The sequence below is a fragment of the Hydra vulgaris genome, chromosome 06 (genome assembly GCF_038396675.1).
Source record: "Hydra vulgaris chromosome 06, alternate assembly HydraT2T_AEP".
NCBI classification, from domain to species: Eukaryota; Metazoa; Cnidaria; class Hydrozoa; order Anthoathecata; family Hydridae; genus Hydra; species Hydra vulgaris.
In genome coordinates, this window is record NC_088925.1 from 19,759,419 (window position 1) to 19,776,072 (window position 16,654).

Below are 16,654 nucleotides of genomic sequence, written 5' to 3' on the forward strand. Positions count from 1 at the left end.
AAAAAAAATGGAATGAAAAATTTACCTGATTCTTCATTTATGACCAAGGTGATTGGTAATGCCATTTTAGTTAAAGTGTGTTGATATATCAGAGCAACTAAACTTGGGAAAGCTGGCTCGTTTGTGCTACCTTTTAAACGAACTCCTTTTTTGCAAGGTTCAATTAAAAAATGCCGAACAAGTTCGTTGTTCATATCTAGTTTGCCTGAAATAAAGATTTAAATAACGCGTTAAAAAAAGTTTGTCTGTAAAATATGTTTAAAAAGTTTTTAAGCTAATTTAAGTATAAATACTAGTTTAGATTTATGTACCCAGTTTGTGTCCAGTTTCAAGCAGTTTGTACCTAGTTTTAACCAGTTTGTACCCAGTTTTAACCAGTTTGTGCTTGGTTCAAATCTTTTTACTAATTATATTCTAAATACTTCTACTACAAAATACGTTGCTAACGTTTTGCAAGACGTATGTCAATAATAAGTTTTTACAATGGAATTTTTTTTATATCTGTATTCAAAAATTATAGACAAAAGCTTTGTAAAGTTGCTTAATTTTGACAAAGTTATCTTTTTTACTTCGATCTAAAGTTCTTTTTATATGAAGAAATATGAAGTACACTTATTTTAGCTAACTTGCTGAGGAATAGATTTAAAATGAAATAAGTCTCTCATAGTTTTGCCGAGACACTAGCGCTTAAATAACTAAGACTCGCAGCCTCACGGTTGATCTAAAATTCTCACAGTAAATTATAAAAGCGTTCAAAAAATTTTTTTTATCATTTAATATCAATGTTTCAGCCGTTAAGAAAGTACTGATGAACAATTAATGCATCCGGTTTGATAACTTACGTCTCCGGTTTAATAATTTACGTCTCCAGTTTGATTATTAGTAAAGCATCATATATTTTAGATACATAGCGCCGACGTATAAATCTCCGTTTTAATCTATTGCTAAGATTAATAAAATCCGGTTTAGATCATCAAAATTAAAAAAATTGAAAAAAAGTAGCTTACTAAGACGAATCTAAATTTAATTATTTTTAGAAGTGACTGTAGGCAAAATATACAATGGTCATTTGGCACGAGAAATGACGTTTGGTACCTGACTCCAAATGAAAGAGAAAGTTTGATTGTTAGGGAATTTTCTTTGCACAAGAAGTCTGTTGATTGGTTGAGATCATCGAAAAAATGAGCGCTTCTTTTTTCAAGAATACAAGACAATTTGATTTCGTATCTTAAAAAAGCAATTCAGCAGAAATGAATATTTCTGCAGAATAATAAACCCCAAATACACATCCAAGTTGTTAAAACTGTAGGTTTTTGATTGGTGGTAGAGCACAAAAAAGATACTTTTCATGAAAGATTAAAAAAATAGTTTTAAAAATATGCAGAAATGCTTCACTAAGAGAAATGACATGCTTTTTGCAAAAAAAAAAATTTGAAAAACTTTACCAAAAACCCATAATGGCGCAAAAACAGTGTAAATAAAGATCTAATTCTTATGTTTACAAAACACGTTAACTTGAGTTAGACTTAAGAACCATTAATCAAACTTTGCAGATCTGTTAATGAACTTATTTTACTCCATTTAACAGATAGAATTTTAATTAGTCCTTTTATAAGTAAAGATATGACCTATTTTTTAAGATAAGTTAAATTTAGTACGATTTACAAGCAGTTTAAAGAAGTTAAAACTAAAAATAATGAGTTTTAAAAATAATTAAATAATATCTATCTGTCAAATGAATTATAATGTTGTTAGGAATATGTCCTGAAAATTTCAGAACAAAAGCTTTATTCAATCAGAAAAAATCATGTTTTGAAATCTTGATAAAATATGAAAAATTCAACTTGCAGAAAAAACAAAAATAAGTACAAAATAAAGAAAAAATCACATTTAAACAGTAAAATCATGTTAAAATCCTCCTGAAACATATGAGTCTTGAGGTTTACTTTAAGATTTATACTAAATCCTTTTTTTAAGGCTCTCAGTTTTTTTCTCTGTTTCTTTACCGTAATAGTAGTCTTACGTTTCATTTGTTTTACTCTTACATTGTCTGCTAAACTTGTTGTCAATTGTGTAACATTTCTTTGTATATCAAAATGCTGTAATACTTTAAATACACCATTTCTACCATCATTGAAATGTAAAATGGCAGAGCTTACACCCATTTCCACAACATCTTTACTAACAAATGTGATTTTAGGTACCTTGGACCATATGAGTGAGTTAAGCACTTCATTTGAATTTTGTGTTTGACCATGCAGACATTTCAACAGTAAGTCATCTTTCTGTAAGTCCATAAAAATAGGTGTAATGAGATTTTTGATTGCTAGAGGAATAGATATATTTGGTTTGTAAGTTATACTTAGAGTCCAATATTTGCACCAAGATGAAACATTTCGTGGACAAAACTGATGTCATTCAGGATTTGGAATATCTGTAAAATGAAAAACTATTGCAAAAACAGCTTTCTTCATTGCATACAGATTATCAAGATTATTTCTAATGGCACAACCAAAATAGTTCTGCATTGAGTTAGTGCAACTTTCAGTAAGTTTCCCTTTTCCTGAGAGGGGTGTTTTAGTGTCTTTATGACACTTAACAATGTTATGCAATCGAGCACCTAATCGTTTTTGGACATGAGCAATACACTCCAACTTTATTGGCATTATATCATATTCAGTATATGGGTTGGCTTTTACTACATCCATAAAAGAACTTGTATCACCATCTCCTAAGTATTCCTTATAAATAAGAGTGCTCTTTTAAACAGAACGCTTAAAAATATCAACTGCTCCAGCTGATTCCATTGCACCTGATGACCCATTATGGTTAATTTGGCAGAAATGGTTAATTTTCCAATGATTACAATCAGCTGTATTTTCTTTTTCTATCCACATTCTGCAACCATAGCAATATTTTGATTTTATTTCTATATCAACACATTTGTCTCCTGCTATAGCAGAGATTACCCCATGTTAAGATGAATGACCACGCTTTTGCCATGATCCATCAATTGATATCTGAACACACGGAATAGCTTCGACAGTTTCAATATGAGGAGCTTCAATTGCTGCTGTTTGCATGCTATCTGCGGCAGCATTCTTATAAGCTTTCATGACCTTTTTAATGATACGATAAAATCCATTTTTTGACAAACATTTAAAGTTCATTAAAAATGCAAATGTGCTTATTGATAAAAAACCACAGCCAATTTCACGGAAAGCTATTACAGAACGTACATTTACCTCGTATGTATTTCGACCTTTAGTTTCCTCTTTCTTCCTTATCTCTGGGGAAGTATTAATTATTTTATTCCATGAACAATTATCACAGTTTATTGTTAGAACATGAGAGAATCCTTGTCTTTTTAAAATATCATCTTTTACAACAGTGTTGCAAAAACATTCTGGACATACAAGAGTTTGCAAAATGCTTTTGAGTAGGTAAAAATGCACAATAATAAAATAATCTTCTATTTGTGGAAAAGAATTAGTAGAAAATTCAGTTATTGTTTTTGAAGAAAGTTTTCTTTCACTTGAGCATATAGATTTGATACAAGAATCTTCAAAAACATTAACATTCTTTGGAACAATGCCATTCCATGCTCTCTTTTTTCTTCTGCTAATATTTTGTTTATTTGTTTTTTTAGAGTTCACTATATTTCTTATTTGATTTTTATGATAGATCTTATAACTTATTACTAATTAACAATAAATCTCTAATATAATACTAACAACGATAGGGTCTAATACAACAATAACAATATGAATCTTTAAATCGTGCTACAGCAAAATTCTCAAAATTCAAATTTCTTTAAAAGCAAAGTTGATTAATAAACAATTACAAGCATGATAGACACAACAAAAAGACAAATTAGCTTGCAATTTTGCTCAACGTATATAATAAACGAGGGTATGTTTGTGGTTGCTACGGCGTTGCTAAGGTAAATAATTTTGCAAATGTAGATTTTTAACACATTTTTAAGAATAGTTTTAGTTCCATACTTACATCAAAAGAAAGAGGATAAAATTTTGAATAAGATTTAATATAAAATTTTTAAAATAAAATTTTTTAGAATTGAATTAAAATTTTTTTTTTTTCTTTCATATTTTGATCAAAAATTTGTACTTTAATTGTGCTCTACCACCTTAAAATTAAGAAATTTAAGCTGGCTATCTTAATCACTGAACTTATAACCAATAGAAAAATTATCAGAAACGCTAGGTTGTCATATTTGAAGGCATACATATTCAAACAAAGCTGCATTATTCAAATCATTTAAGGAAGAATGAGATAAAATTTCATATGCTTGTATTAATTAAATAATTAAGTCAATGCCATATCGTTGCGTGATTGTTATTGGTAAAACAGGTATGGTTACTAAATATTAAGATAAAAATACAATTTGAAGTCTATCATAGAACATGTGAATATATATATTTTTTTGTAGCATTAAATGGCCAGAAACTTTTACTCGTGTAAGTATAAAATTTTAACAGTAAATACATTTAAAATAAAAATAAAATTGTTTTATTGGATTCTTTTGTTCCCTATACCTCATACTAACATCTCATAATGATTAAAACTATTTGTTTATATTTTTGAAAATAAAATAGAGTTGTATGTATATATGATGGTATATTAGGCTAGTGTATGTATGATGGTATATTAGGCTAGTGTATGTATGATGGTATATTAGGGTAGCGTATGTATGATGGCATATTAGGCTAGTGTATGTATGATGGTATATTAGGGTAGTGTATGTATGATGGTATATTAGGGTAGTGTATGCATGAATGTATATTAGAGTAACGTGAAATTTTTTTTTTTTTTTTGAATTTTATTTTACAAGGGTGGAGTGAAATTTTATATTTATCACTAGTATTCAATTTACGCCACTATACTATATTCACAATTTTAATTATATTTTAAAAAAATATACAGTGGAAGAAACAATGATACTTTGTCACTGTGTGTTTTATTAAACATAATAAGTTTTATGATTTCATAAATTTTATGAATTATCATCTGCATGCGATTTCAGTCGCATGTATAATTAATTTGTAATAAAATTTTAAATGCAAAAAAATTTGTTACCTGCGTTTTCTGTTCCCAACTTTAAATCACTCGCAATTATTCTCTATCACTCGTTATCATTCTCAATCACTCGCTTTCAAGAGGCAAAAGAACGCATACGCTATCCTGCATTTTGAAAAAAGTTTCACATCATTTTAGAAAATAATCTAAAATAATTATTGCTAAGTAGGATATTTAAAGTTGGAAACTATAACCAAGTAACCTGTTTGAAAACAAAGTCGAGTAAGCAGCGTAGGGTAAAACGTTATATTTAAACAATACGCAAACAGTTAATGATGTCGTATCAACGTGCATTATGATTTATATAAAGAAAGCTTTAGAAAACATTTTTGTTTTAAAGGATTCAAATTAAAAACAAAGAAAATATATGAAAATATAGTATAATTAATAGTTATTAACTTAATAATCAATGTTAATTGGCAACTGAGTTTTTTTTCTAAATTTACAATTTTTTGTTTTATTTAACTGCAAGGTGATCCGGAAAAATGTGAACTGCATAATAAACAAGTTGTCTAATTAGTAAAACTCATTTTTAACCCGGTAAAATACTTTCTTTACCGGTAAAATACTTTCTTTACCGGTAAAATACTTTCTTTACCAGTAAAATACTTTCTTTACAGGCAAAATACTTTCTTTACTAGTAAAGCACACTCTTGCCATTTTCAGAATATATTTATGACTCCAGCCTGCCTTAAAGAAAATCTTCAGTTAGCATATGTACGTTCTTCACCACCACGTTAAACTAACTTTTTTTCAGTAATTATCTTTTGTTTGAACAAAAAAAGTTGATGCACAACTAAATAAATAGATCGAGTGACTGTGGTTTCGTAATTGTATGCGTATAAGGGTAGTATGTGTTAAATTTTTGTATCACAGTTTTGTGTTATACGTTTACACTACGTCAAACGTTTTTGTTTACAGTTGTGACTTAAACGTTCAATTAAAAAACTAGTAATCAACATTGTTTTTAAAAATCTCTTACTCAAATCACCACCAGTTTGCTTAATGATGTTTATGGGCAACACATCTACTTTTACAGCTAAACCAAAGGCTCCTAGGTAAGACTTGCTGTCCCTAACAATAAACGAACCAGGTTGCTTGTCTCGAAGTAGTTCAGCGGCTATAATTAAATTAAACTGTTAAAACTTTGTTAAAGCTTATTACAAAAAGTCTTTGGTGTACAATATTAGACTTAGGTACCTTCGTCTCTAGATATGTGCGGCTTATACCACAAATTTTTTGTGTCTTTTTCAAACTTGACTGAAGTGTTTCGCGCTACTTCGAGAAAAAGTTCTAAAAATAAAAATGTTTTTGTGATTTAACTACGCAATTTCATTAGTATTTAAATAAAATTGTATTGAAATTTATTAATTAAAAAAATATTTATAAATTAAAATTTAATTAATTAAAATTTAATTATTTAAATATTAATTAATTAAAAAAATATTTATTAATTAAAAAAATAATTAAATTATAAACTTGTTGAAAAATGGCAAAACAAGCTATTTGTTTTTATAAATTTCCATATCAAAAACTTAAAAAATATTGACTTAAAAAATAAATTTTTTAAGCTAAAGTTTTTTTTTGGAAAAAAGCTTTCACACTGTATTCAAATTATTTATGAAAAACAACTTCCATACTTTTGCTATCGTTATCTATCAAGTTATAGTGTTTTGCTATTTTACCAGAAATAAAAAAATTATGTCTAATTTAATCTCAAAAAGTGCTGAAAAATTAAAGAATGCAGTTAATAAAAATTAAAGAACGTAGTAAATAAAGATAGCAAAATAAATTATTATTGCTTTTTTGTTTAACTTTTACGCGGAAATTTTTATAGTTTAATTTTAGAAATAAAACCTATATATAATGTATATTCTAACCTGCTGAAGATGTGGACGAATTGCTACTTCCAGAACCTCGGTACTTTCTATTTCGTATTGTGTTAAACTTTGGACTATCGGGTGATTTTGGGCTGAAGCTGCATTCACTACCGATCGCGCTATCTGCAGATATGGAATGATGAAATGGTAGATCTATTTTTCTCTCTTTGATTCCACTTAAATATTGTTGACCTGAAAGGTTGCTAATTGATCGAGGAAAACGTGGTAATTTAGGACTATCTACTGCACTACTAGATGATTTTGGGCTGGAGCCAGACTCACTTTCAAATGAACTATCGCCGGAGTTAGATTGATCAAAAGACGGTTCTTTTGTTCTTTCAAAAATACTTTTAGAATCAAATTGTAGTTTATTTTTTTTTATCGTTCCATTTACAAGCATTTGTTTTGTGCCATTTAAATCTGACTGTTTTGCGTTGTATAGCTCTGGTGATTTTGGACATAAATCAGAATTATATTCAAGAGTGTTTACGAAACCTCTTTGTTCAGTATTATAATGACGTTGGTTCTCATTTAAGTCTGTTACTTTTATTCTATCGTTTTCTATTGTCCTATTGATTGTTGCATTGGGAAAATAAGATATCTTGGAACTATCCAGTGCACTATAACAACCATTTATGAAAACAAATATTAACTTTTATACTATTAATTTCAAATATTATTATTAGAATTAAAAGTAATTTTCTGTATTTTTTTAGTAAATATTAAAAGTAATTTTTATTTGAACTATTTGTCTAAATTCTTTTCAAAAGTTTATTTCAACTTGGTACGAGGTGGAAAAAAAATGCTTTTTGCAAATGCATGTAGTTCGATCAAGAGAATATTTTGTTAGTTATGCATGTTTTGTAGAACAAAATAAAAAAAATTTGCACAATTTTTAAACTACCCAGTGAGCACGGACCTGAAAAAACAGTCTTTTGAACGTTTAAAAGATATCTTTTAAACGTCTTTTGAACGTTTGGATTCTGTGTCCTGTGCCCACTGGGTAAGCTTTTCTTAAATATGAAAATATTTATTTTTATAAACGTAATTGCAATACAAAGCATTTGAGTTTAAAAGTAGCTTTCATGGTTGGCATTCATAAACCACTCTGGATTTTCAATTTGATACTTGAAAATTCATCATCATCCATCCATCTTTTTGCACCACTTTTTGTGGGTATATTTTGTGGGGCGGTAAAAACGAAAAAAAAACTATTTTAAAACTTGTCGGCAAAAAAAAAAAGTTTAGGTCTCTATACATCCTCAAAACAAGCGTGTATATAAAGCAACTTACCTTTATATAAAGGTAAGTTGCTTTATATACACGCTTTATATACACATTACGGACGTCCAGACGTCCGTAAGTCATCCGACTGACGTCCCCCGGACGACGCATGCCCACTGGGTATGAAGCAACTGACCTTTTCGAGCAACAAACTAAAAAAAAATTTTTAGTTTGTTGCTCTAAAGGTCAGTTGCTTGTTGCTTGTTTTAAATACGATTGGTTAAATGAATTTCAAAAGTTTTTATAAACCTTTGACATACATTTAACCAATCAAAACTATCTTAAAAGATAGTGAAAAGATTTGGCGCGTTTTTTCTTATCACAGTTGTCGTTAGCGACTGGTTAAATGAAAACAATTTGTTTTAAAAGCGATTGGTTAAATTATGTCAAAGGTTTGAAGATAGTGAAAAGAATTGGCGCGTATTGTTTTATCACAGTTATCATTTTGTTATTATTATTATTAATACTCCTACTTTTTTTATGTTGGGAAACATTTCAACTGCTGGATTTTATCAAATTTTTTTAAAAAGAAAATTCAATTGCATTTCTCTAGCGAATGGAAGTAGCTTAAATTATATAAAAATGAAATGTATAATAACGAAAAACGTGTTAATAGAGTGAAAATAAAATTACTTGTTTTCCATAGCATTTCGTTGATTATATTCATTCACCATTGTTTCATTTTTTATGTTTAACGGCTTTAAAATAGCATTAGATTTTGGGATTCGTTGCAAAGTCTTTGGCGGCTCCGTTTCGTACATTTTTTTTTCAAACTCAATTAAATGTTGAAAAACTTCGTCGTTAAAACTTGCAACTTCTTGAGATACATAAGACGGTTGAATTCGTTCTTCAACAATTGTCAGCGAACTAAATAAAGGAAGCAATGAACAATACTTATTTTAAAATAAAATAATATTTTGCATAACATCAAAATTCTTAAACTTTAAAGCTCTTTAATAGATCATTAAATACTTTTTGTAACATTTAAATCTGGCTGTCAAAAGTTTTTTATTTTTACAAAATATTTTAAATAGAAAATGTTTTCTAAGTTATGAAAGTCATCTATCTTTTATATTTTCCTTTTTTTATTTTCTACCATGATATTATCAAATTTCTATAAAGCCTTTGTTTAAAAAAACAACAATTAAATAAAGTAGAAACAGAGCTAAATGACTTTGAAAGCGATAAAATAATTATTATAAAAAGGATATATATATATTTATATACATATATATATATATATATATATATATATATATATATATATATATATATATATATATATATATATATATATATATATATATATATATATTCCAATCTAATTATATAGAGTATATGTTTTATTTATACTCTAACGACAATATTTTATATATATAAATATATAAGGCCGGCGCGAAAGGGTGTGGGGGGCATTATATTTAAAAGTGGTGTGGGTTACTACCCACAACGGATAGACTTTTCAAAACAAACAAACAAAAAATTTGAACTTTGTTAGAAACCAAAGGCTTTTTTTATTATTTAAGTTCTTTACATCACAAGGTCGTGTTATTTTTTTAAATAAGATATGGTAAGTAGCACCACATGAAGCAACATGTTGCATAATATTTTGAATCAAGAAAAAGAAAAAAAAGTTCAGAAATTTTTTCCAGGGGGGCCTAAGTGTCATCTCACCAAGAAACGTTATTTTTTATTATCTCTATTACAACAAAAATTTATTTAAATATTAAGTAAGTTGGAGTAATTCTACTTTTACAAGACTTTTTTGAATATCCAAAATCATCTTCAATGTAAGTCCAATGTAAGTACTTTAAAAAAATAAATTTTTAAATATTTAAAACAGTTTTACTTAATGACAAAAATTTTGGATTTGCTTAATGTGTAACTTCATTTCGTATAATGTATTTAAGCTCAAATAAAAATTATATTTGTATATTATATATGTATATAACCTCAAATTGATCAGGTAGCATCAGTGTCAATTAAACATATCTTTCCTTTTATATAATACAAACTATGTATACAAACTATATATATAAATATTTGTGTATTAATTAAACATATCTTTCCTTTTATATAATACAAACTATGTATACAAACTATATATATAAATATGTGTGTATATATACAGAGTATATATATCGTAGAATCGCCTCTGTGTATACACACAGAGGCGATTCTACGAAAAAAATGAGGGGGTGAATCCTTAACAAGTACTTACTTGCTTCTTAAAACAAAAAAAAGGTCCTCATAACGAAAATTTACCCAACTGAATTGTGTCAAATACCAGACAAGCCAACTCAATTTGCAAAAAAACTGACTAACACTTAAAAACCACCTTCTTCAGAATGGTGGAACACCCCTCACCCCCCCCGTAAAGTTGCCTCTGTATATATATATATATATATATATATATATATATATATATATATATATATATATATATATATATATATATATATTATACCTAAGAAATGTATACATTATTATTTATTTTCATCTTTCTAATATATATAAAAAAGATGGCAATAAAGCTGTTAAGTAAGTTAAAAAAAAAGCAAATTTTATTTACCTAACACTAATGGTTCGTAATCAACTTATGAGATTTTTTTCTCAAGTTTAAAAGTACTCTCAGGAGTTTAATAGGTATCGTTTTAAAATCTTGTAAAATCATTTGATTTTAAAATGTACCTTCCTTATCTGACAATTATATTGAAAAACTACATTTAGCCTTTGTCGATATGGTTTGTTTGTTATCGTTCTTTCGGGTGATTTAAAATAAGATTTTTAATACTTAATAAAACCCAGAGGGGAAAAGCTATTGTTAATATTTTTATTAATATTGAGAGATCATGACTTTGTAAGTCTGCATTTTATTGAAAAGCAAAACCTTACTAGAGTTATCCAAAGAACGCTAACCTGTTTTGTTTACTTTAAGTAGATTTGCGCATGTCAGTTAACATTTGTGTGCTATTTTTTAACTGTAATTAGAGAATGGAGCAATAAAAGCTCATAATTATTATTAAATTAAAATTAAAAAAACATCTTTTTAAAAATTAAGAATCTATTTTAAGACTTTTTGAAGTATTGAAATTCTTAAAATTTAAATTTTAACAGTTTAACAGTTCCTGCCGTAATATTATGCAAATTGTAAGTTGTTTCCAAATATCCTCACCGAAATATTGCGCAAATTGAAATTAGCTTGAAAATTTAAAATGTCCTTACCGAAGCTTTACGGTTTCATTTATGTCTTTATATTTCTTTTTTTTTTCCATTAATAATTATATCTCTTGGCATTACAAAATTTAATATTGCAAAGTTATTGAGATTTTGTTATAAATATTTCAGTTTTAAAATTGTTTTTTCTAATTTAAATATGACAGAGAATTCTTGCTTCTAGAAGCAAGTTATTTCAATGTGCAAATCATTGTATTTGTCAGTATATATTAATCAAACTTATAATGCTCATAGAAAGTGTGCGGTGCGTAGCAAACACAAGATACCAAATATACGAAATAAATAAAGACATGAACAAGATTCATAATATGAACGTGTAGATTTTGATATGGGATCACCGTGTTTTGCCAATTACCACACAGAGCTTGAATATTAATGCATTTTTTTAAAAATACTTTATTATGATTTTTAATATTTTTATTATGATGAAAAAAGTAAAAACTACTTCTTGTTTGTAAGATAAGAAGGAGTTAAAGTATTTTTTTTTTGTAATAAAATATTTGAAGTATACTTCAAATGTACCTAGATTAAAAGATTTTTGTACATTTTGTTTGTTTTATTACATGTAAAGTATCAAATATCATCAGCTTAAGTTATAAATAAATTCTATGTTAGTAAGTTTAATGTATGAAATAATTCATTTTTCTTATTGTGTGTATATATATATATATATATATATATATATATATATATATATATATATATATATATATATATATATGTATATATATATATATATATATATATGTATATATATATATATATATATGTATATATATATATATATATATATATATATATATATATATATATATATATATATATATATATATATATATATATATATATATATATATATATATATATATATATATATATATATACGTAAAGTGCTGTGGCTCGAATGTTGGAGGCCCCTCCCCAAAAAAATCTGTTTTTAGGGCCCCAATTTCTTAGAAATTTTCCACTCAGCGTTAATATAAATATTCAAATTGGCCCCTTAAACTAGCTCACCCCCCCCCCCCCCCCACCTACACATAAGTGGTGTGGGGCACCCGAGCCACATTTCTTTTTTTATATATATATATATATATATATATATATATATATATATATATATATATATATATATATTTATTTATATTTTTTTAGAGAGTTTCAATAGAATCTCTGTTATATTTCTATAGAAATTGTTATAAGACTTTTTTTCTATAGACAAAAAGGTCTAGAGGAATTTCTATAGAAATTAACAGAGATTCTATAGAAATTCTATAGAATTTCTATAAGCCATATGTTTCAAAAGTTTATAGAAATTCTATGGAACTTATTTTTCTGGGTATATATATGTTTATATATAAAGATAGATATAATATGATATATATAAAACATGTTTTGAGGTCAAATATAGCATATAGTTTGAAAATTTAAATAAGTCAACTAAATAGTTTTCAAGTAATACTAAATATAATACAAATACAATATATTATTAAACTTTATCAACAAAATTAAGTATTTAATTATCAATTTTTCGGATCCTTTTTGACAATAATAAACAATTTGCATAAAAAGAATTATATATTTATTTATTAATAAGTGTCAACAAAAAAAAGAATAAAAAAAGAATTGATATTTACTTGTCAAAATGTGTTATACTTATACCTGTTGTTCAAAATATCCCATAATTGATCTAAAAGCGTCATTTTAGGACTTGTTTTTTTTTAAACATAAGCAAGTTTAAAAAATTGAATAGTTTTTAATTTACTTTTTCTTTTCTTCTTTAATAAAAATATTTTATTAAGGTTAACCAAATCTGTTTAAGCTTCTCTTGTGTTAGGGACTTAAAAATCTCCGTTCTAACTACAAACACAGCAACAAATTGTTAGTATCAAAGATACTCTTATGTATCGTGAACTTTATGTATCTTAATGGAGTCTCTTTGATTTTACAACGCAAACATAACAACAATTAATGTCGATCTATCATAAATTTAACGGAAATAACCTAAAGCAAATATTAAGTAAACGTGGTTATATCGGAAACATATGACTCAAACCTAAAAGCTGTCATCACTCTAAATGATTTCTAACATAACTATTGTTAAGTTTTCTTCTTCCAATTTAAAAGATTTGTTGCCAAATAGTTGTAAATGAAAAGCAGCTAGATGTATATTGGAATTTATTTAGTTAGAATAAGCTTTAAAACTAACTCGGCAAAATGTTTCGGAAAACATTTGTTAACCTTTCCACTTTACAAACTATCATACTAAAGTTTTTTTTTTTACTTGTCCAAGGTAAATACATTTTGATGTTTCTGTAATAAATTTTTGGCGTCAATATATTTCTAATTAGAGAGTCGCAGTACGTAACATAACGGAATAAAGTGTTTTGATTTAATAGGATACGCCTAGCATGAAATAATAAACACGTCACTTGTTCAAATGAGCCACAGATTAAAATAAGTTTATTTTCAAGTGTTTGTCAATTTTATAACGATTTTCGGTAATCCGTCTCATTCAAAACTTTCTTGCAGAACGTTAAAAAAAAAAAAAAAATGTCTAACTACTACGTAACTTAAAAAGGTTAACTTTTCTTTTATCCCTTAGAAAGATGTGGTAGTTTATTTTCTTTCGGAGAACTTTCAAAATGTTTTTTATATCCAAGTTCAGACATTAACGGTAGAATAGAGATTATTCAAATTAACAAAAGCAAATATTTAGTTATCATAATCTCTAAAAAGATCGCATGTGTAAGAGGTATTAAATATATTGAATATCAATTAAGTACGTAAACATGTTAATAAATTGAAAAATATATTGCAAACAAAAAATTTAATTTAAAATACTTAAGACATTTCTTATAGAAGTTTTGTCATTGTCACGTTTTTGTTTACAAAAGATAAAAATAGAAACATGAAAAATTTAGGACCGATATATATATATATATATATATATATATATATATATATATATATATATATATATATATATTATATCAGTGTATTCTACAAATAGAGTGCTCAATGTTCTTAAAGAACAGAGCAATAATAAATTAGTAAAAACATATATATATATATATAAATATATATATATATATATATATATATATATATATATATATATATATATATATATATATATATATATATAGTTATATATATAGTTATATATATATAATACAAATATATATTCTATTAACTGTCATTTAATATTTTAATTAGTATATACAACTTATAGGATTTTTTCATTGGGGTAACACGAAGAAATAATATACTATCAACATTATTTGATATACAAATAAAATTGATATACAAAAGTGTTTACACTTTTGTAGTCTTTTGAGTCTTTCTAATAAGAATAATTGTGAGTCTTTCTAATATGAATAATTGTGAGTCTTTCTAATATGAATATTTGTTTTCAAGTCATAACTTTTAAAATTTCCTAAAACTTTCAAAAGCTCAAAAAAAGTCTTTTTGTCAACATAATAATTTTCTTAGCATCAACATCCCTTATTTCTTTAGCACCAACACCCTCATTTTATTTAGCATAACAGCCTCTTTGACAAAAAATATAAGTTTTAAGTTTGCAATACACATAAAAGTTAACTTAAATGCTAAAATGGCTGGGATCTACCGCTGCTATGAAAATTATTACTCCTCTCTTAAAAAACTATGAAAAATAAACTTCTTTAGTTAGTTATGTAAAGTATACCTCCTTACTTAATTATAAAAAGTATACCTATTTAGTTAATTATGTAAAGTATAGCTCCTTAATTAATTATGAAAAGTATACCTTTTTAGTTAATTATTTAAAGTATACCTTCTTAATTAACTATGTAAAGTATACCTCCATACTTAGTTATAAAAGGTATACGTCTTTATTTAATTATGTACGATATACCACCTCATTAATTATAGAAAGTGTACATCTTTAATTAATTATAAAACATACTTCTTTAGTTAATTATGAAAAATATTCCTTCTTGATTAATTGAAAAAAGTATACCCTCTTAGTTAACTATGTAAAGTATACTTCTTTACTTAATTATGAAAAGTACACCTCCTTAATTAATTATGAAAAGCATACTTCCTTACTTAGTAATAAAAAGTATAGCTTCTTATTTAATTATGAAAGTATACTTCCTTACTTAATTATGAAAAGTATACCTCCTTACTTAATAATGAAAAGTATACCTCCTTACTTTATTATGAAAAGTATACCTTCTTGTTTAATTATGAAAAGTATACCTCTTTACTTTATTTTGAAAAGTATAACTTCTTCCTTAATTATGAAAAGTATACCTCCTTAATTAAAAACAAAAGTTTCAAACTAAAAGATTTTTAAATGATTTGCAATGCATGAAATAGAGACTTATTAGTGTCCTTTCAACCTTCCCAAATTCCACACCGTGAAAACAATAACCATTGATTTTAACAAAACAAATGATTTGCATGTACTTCAAACAAAAGCCAAATGTTAACTCTATAGTGTTTTTTACAATAATTTGGAGTAATTTTTGTTTAATGTCAATTTTTATTAAATAAAAATATTTTTTATTAAAACAATGCACATGTTAACAAGTTAATATGCTTTATATTTTATTTTATATTATTATTTTATATTTAATATTTAAGTTTTAATGTTATATTGGTTAAGACTAAAAAACAAAAATATTGTTGGATGAAAATATACAACAATAGTTTACATATAATATTTTACTGAAATAACATGCCTAACTTTGCTAAACTTTATTTTTATATATTGTATGCCAACAATAGTATAGGCGAATAAAGCAGGAAAATTTAGCACACTTTTTTTTTTTTTTTTGGTAAAAAAAATTTTTTTAATAGTATTTGAATTTTGATAATTACCTTGAAAATTACCCATAGGTATACAGTGCTCAAAAACTATAGTTAGCATACTCCGCTCTCCTGTATTTGGCGAAATAATGATTTATTATTCGAACCATTTTTTCAAACAATGTTTGCTCAACATAGTATAACTTTTTCAGAAACAATTTCAATGGCTTTTTTTATTTTTAAATCTAGCTCTGTCTAAATTTGTCTAATTCAAAGCTAATTTAGTCTTTTATTCAATTATTTTGAACAAAAAAAAACACTTAATTTTATGTCCGTAAATGTCATTAAAGTTATCACAAAAC

General features: G+C 26.0%; 1 protein-coding gene across 2 annotated transcripts in view; it reads right to left on the reverse strand.

Moving 5' to 3' along the window:
• Positions 1-16,654, reverse strand: part of LOC100200048 (tensin-1) — a 61,857-nt gene that overhangs the window by 1,639 nt on the left and 43,564 nt on the right. For both annotated transcript variants that reach the window (XM_065799480.1, XM_065799479.1), the window contains exons 21-25: positions 8,895-9,128; positions 6,978-7,597; positions 6,298-6,390; positions 6,080-6,217; positions 26-205 (exon numbers count right to left, since the gene is read on the reverse strand). In XM_065799480.1, coding sequence (XP_065655552.1) covers positions 26-205; positions 6,080-6,217; positions 6,298-6,390; positions 6,978-7,597; positions 8,895-9,128 — 1,265 coding nt within the window. The remainder of the gene's footprint in view (positions 1-25; positions 206-6,079; positions 6,218-6,297; positions 6,391-6,977; positions 7,598-8,894; positions 9,129-16,654) is intronic.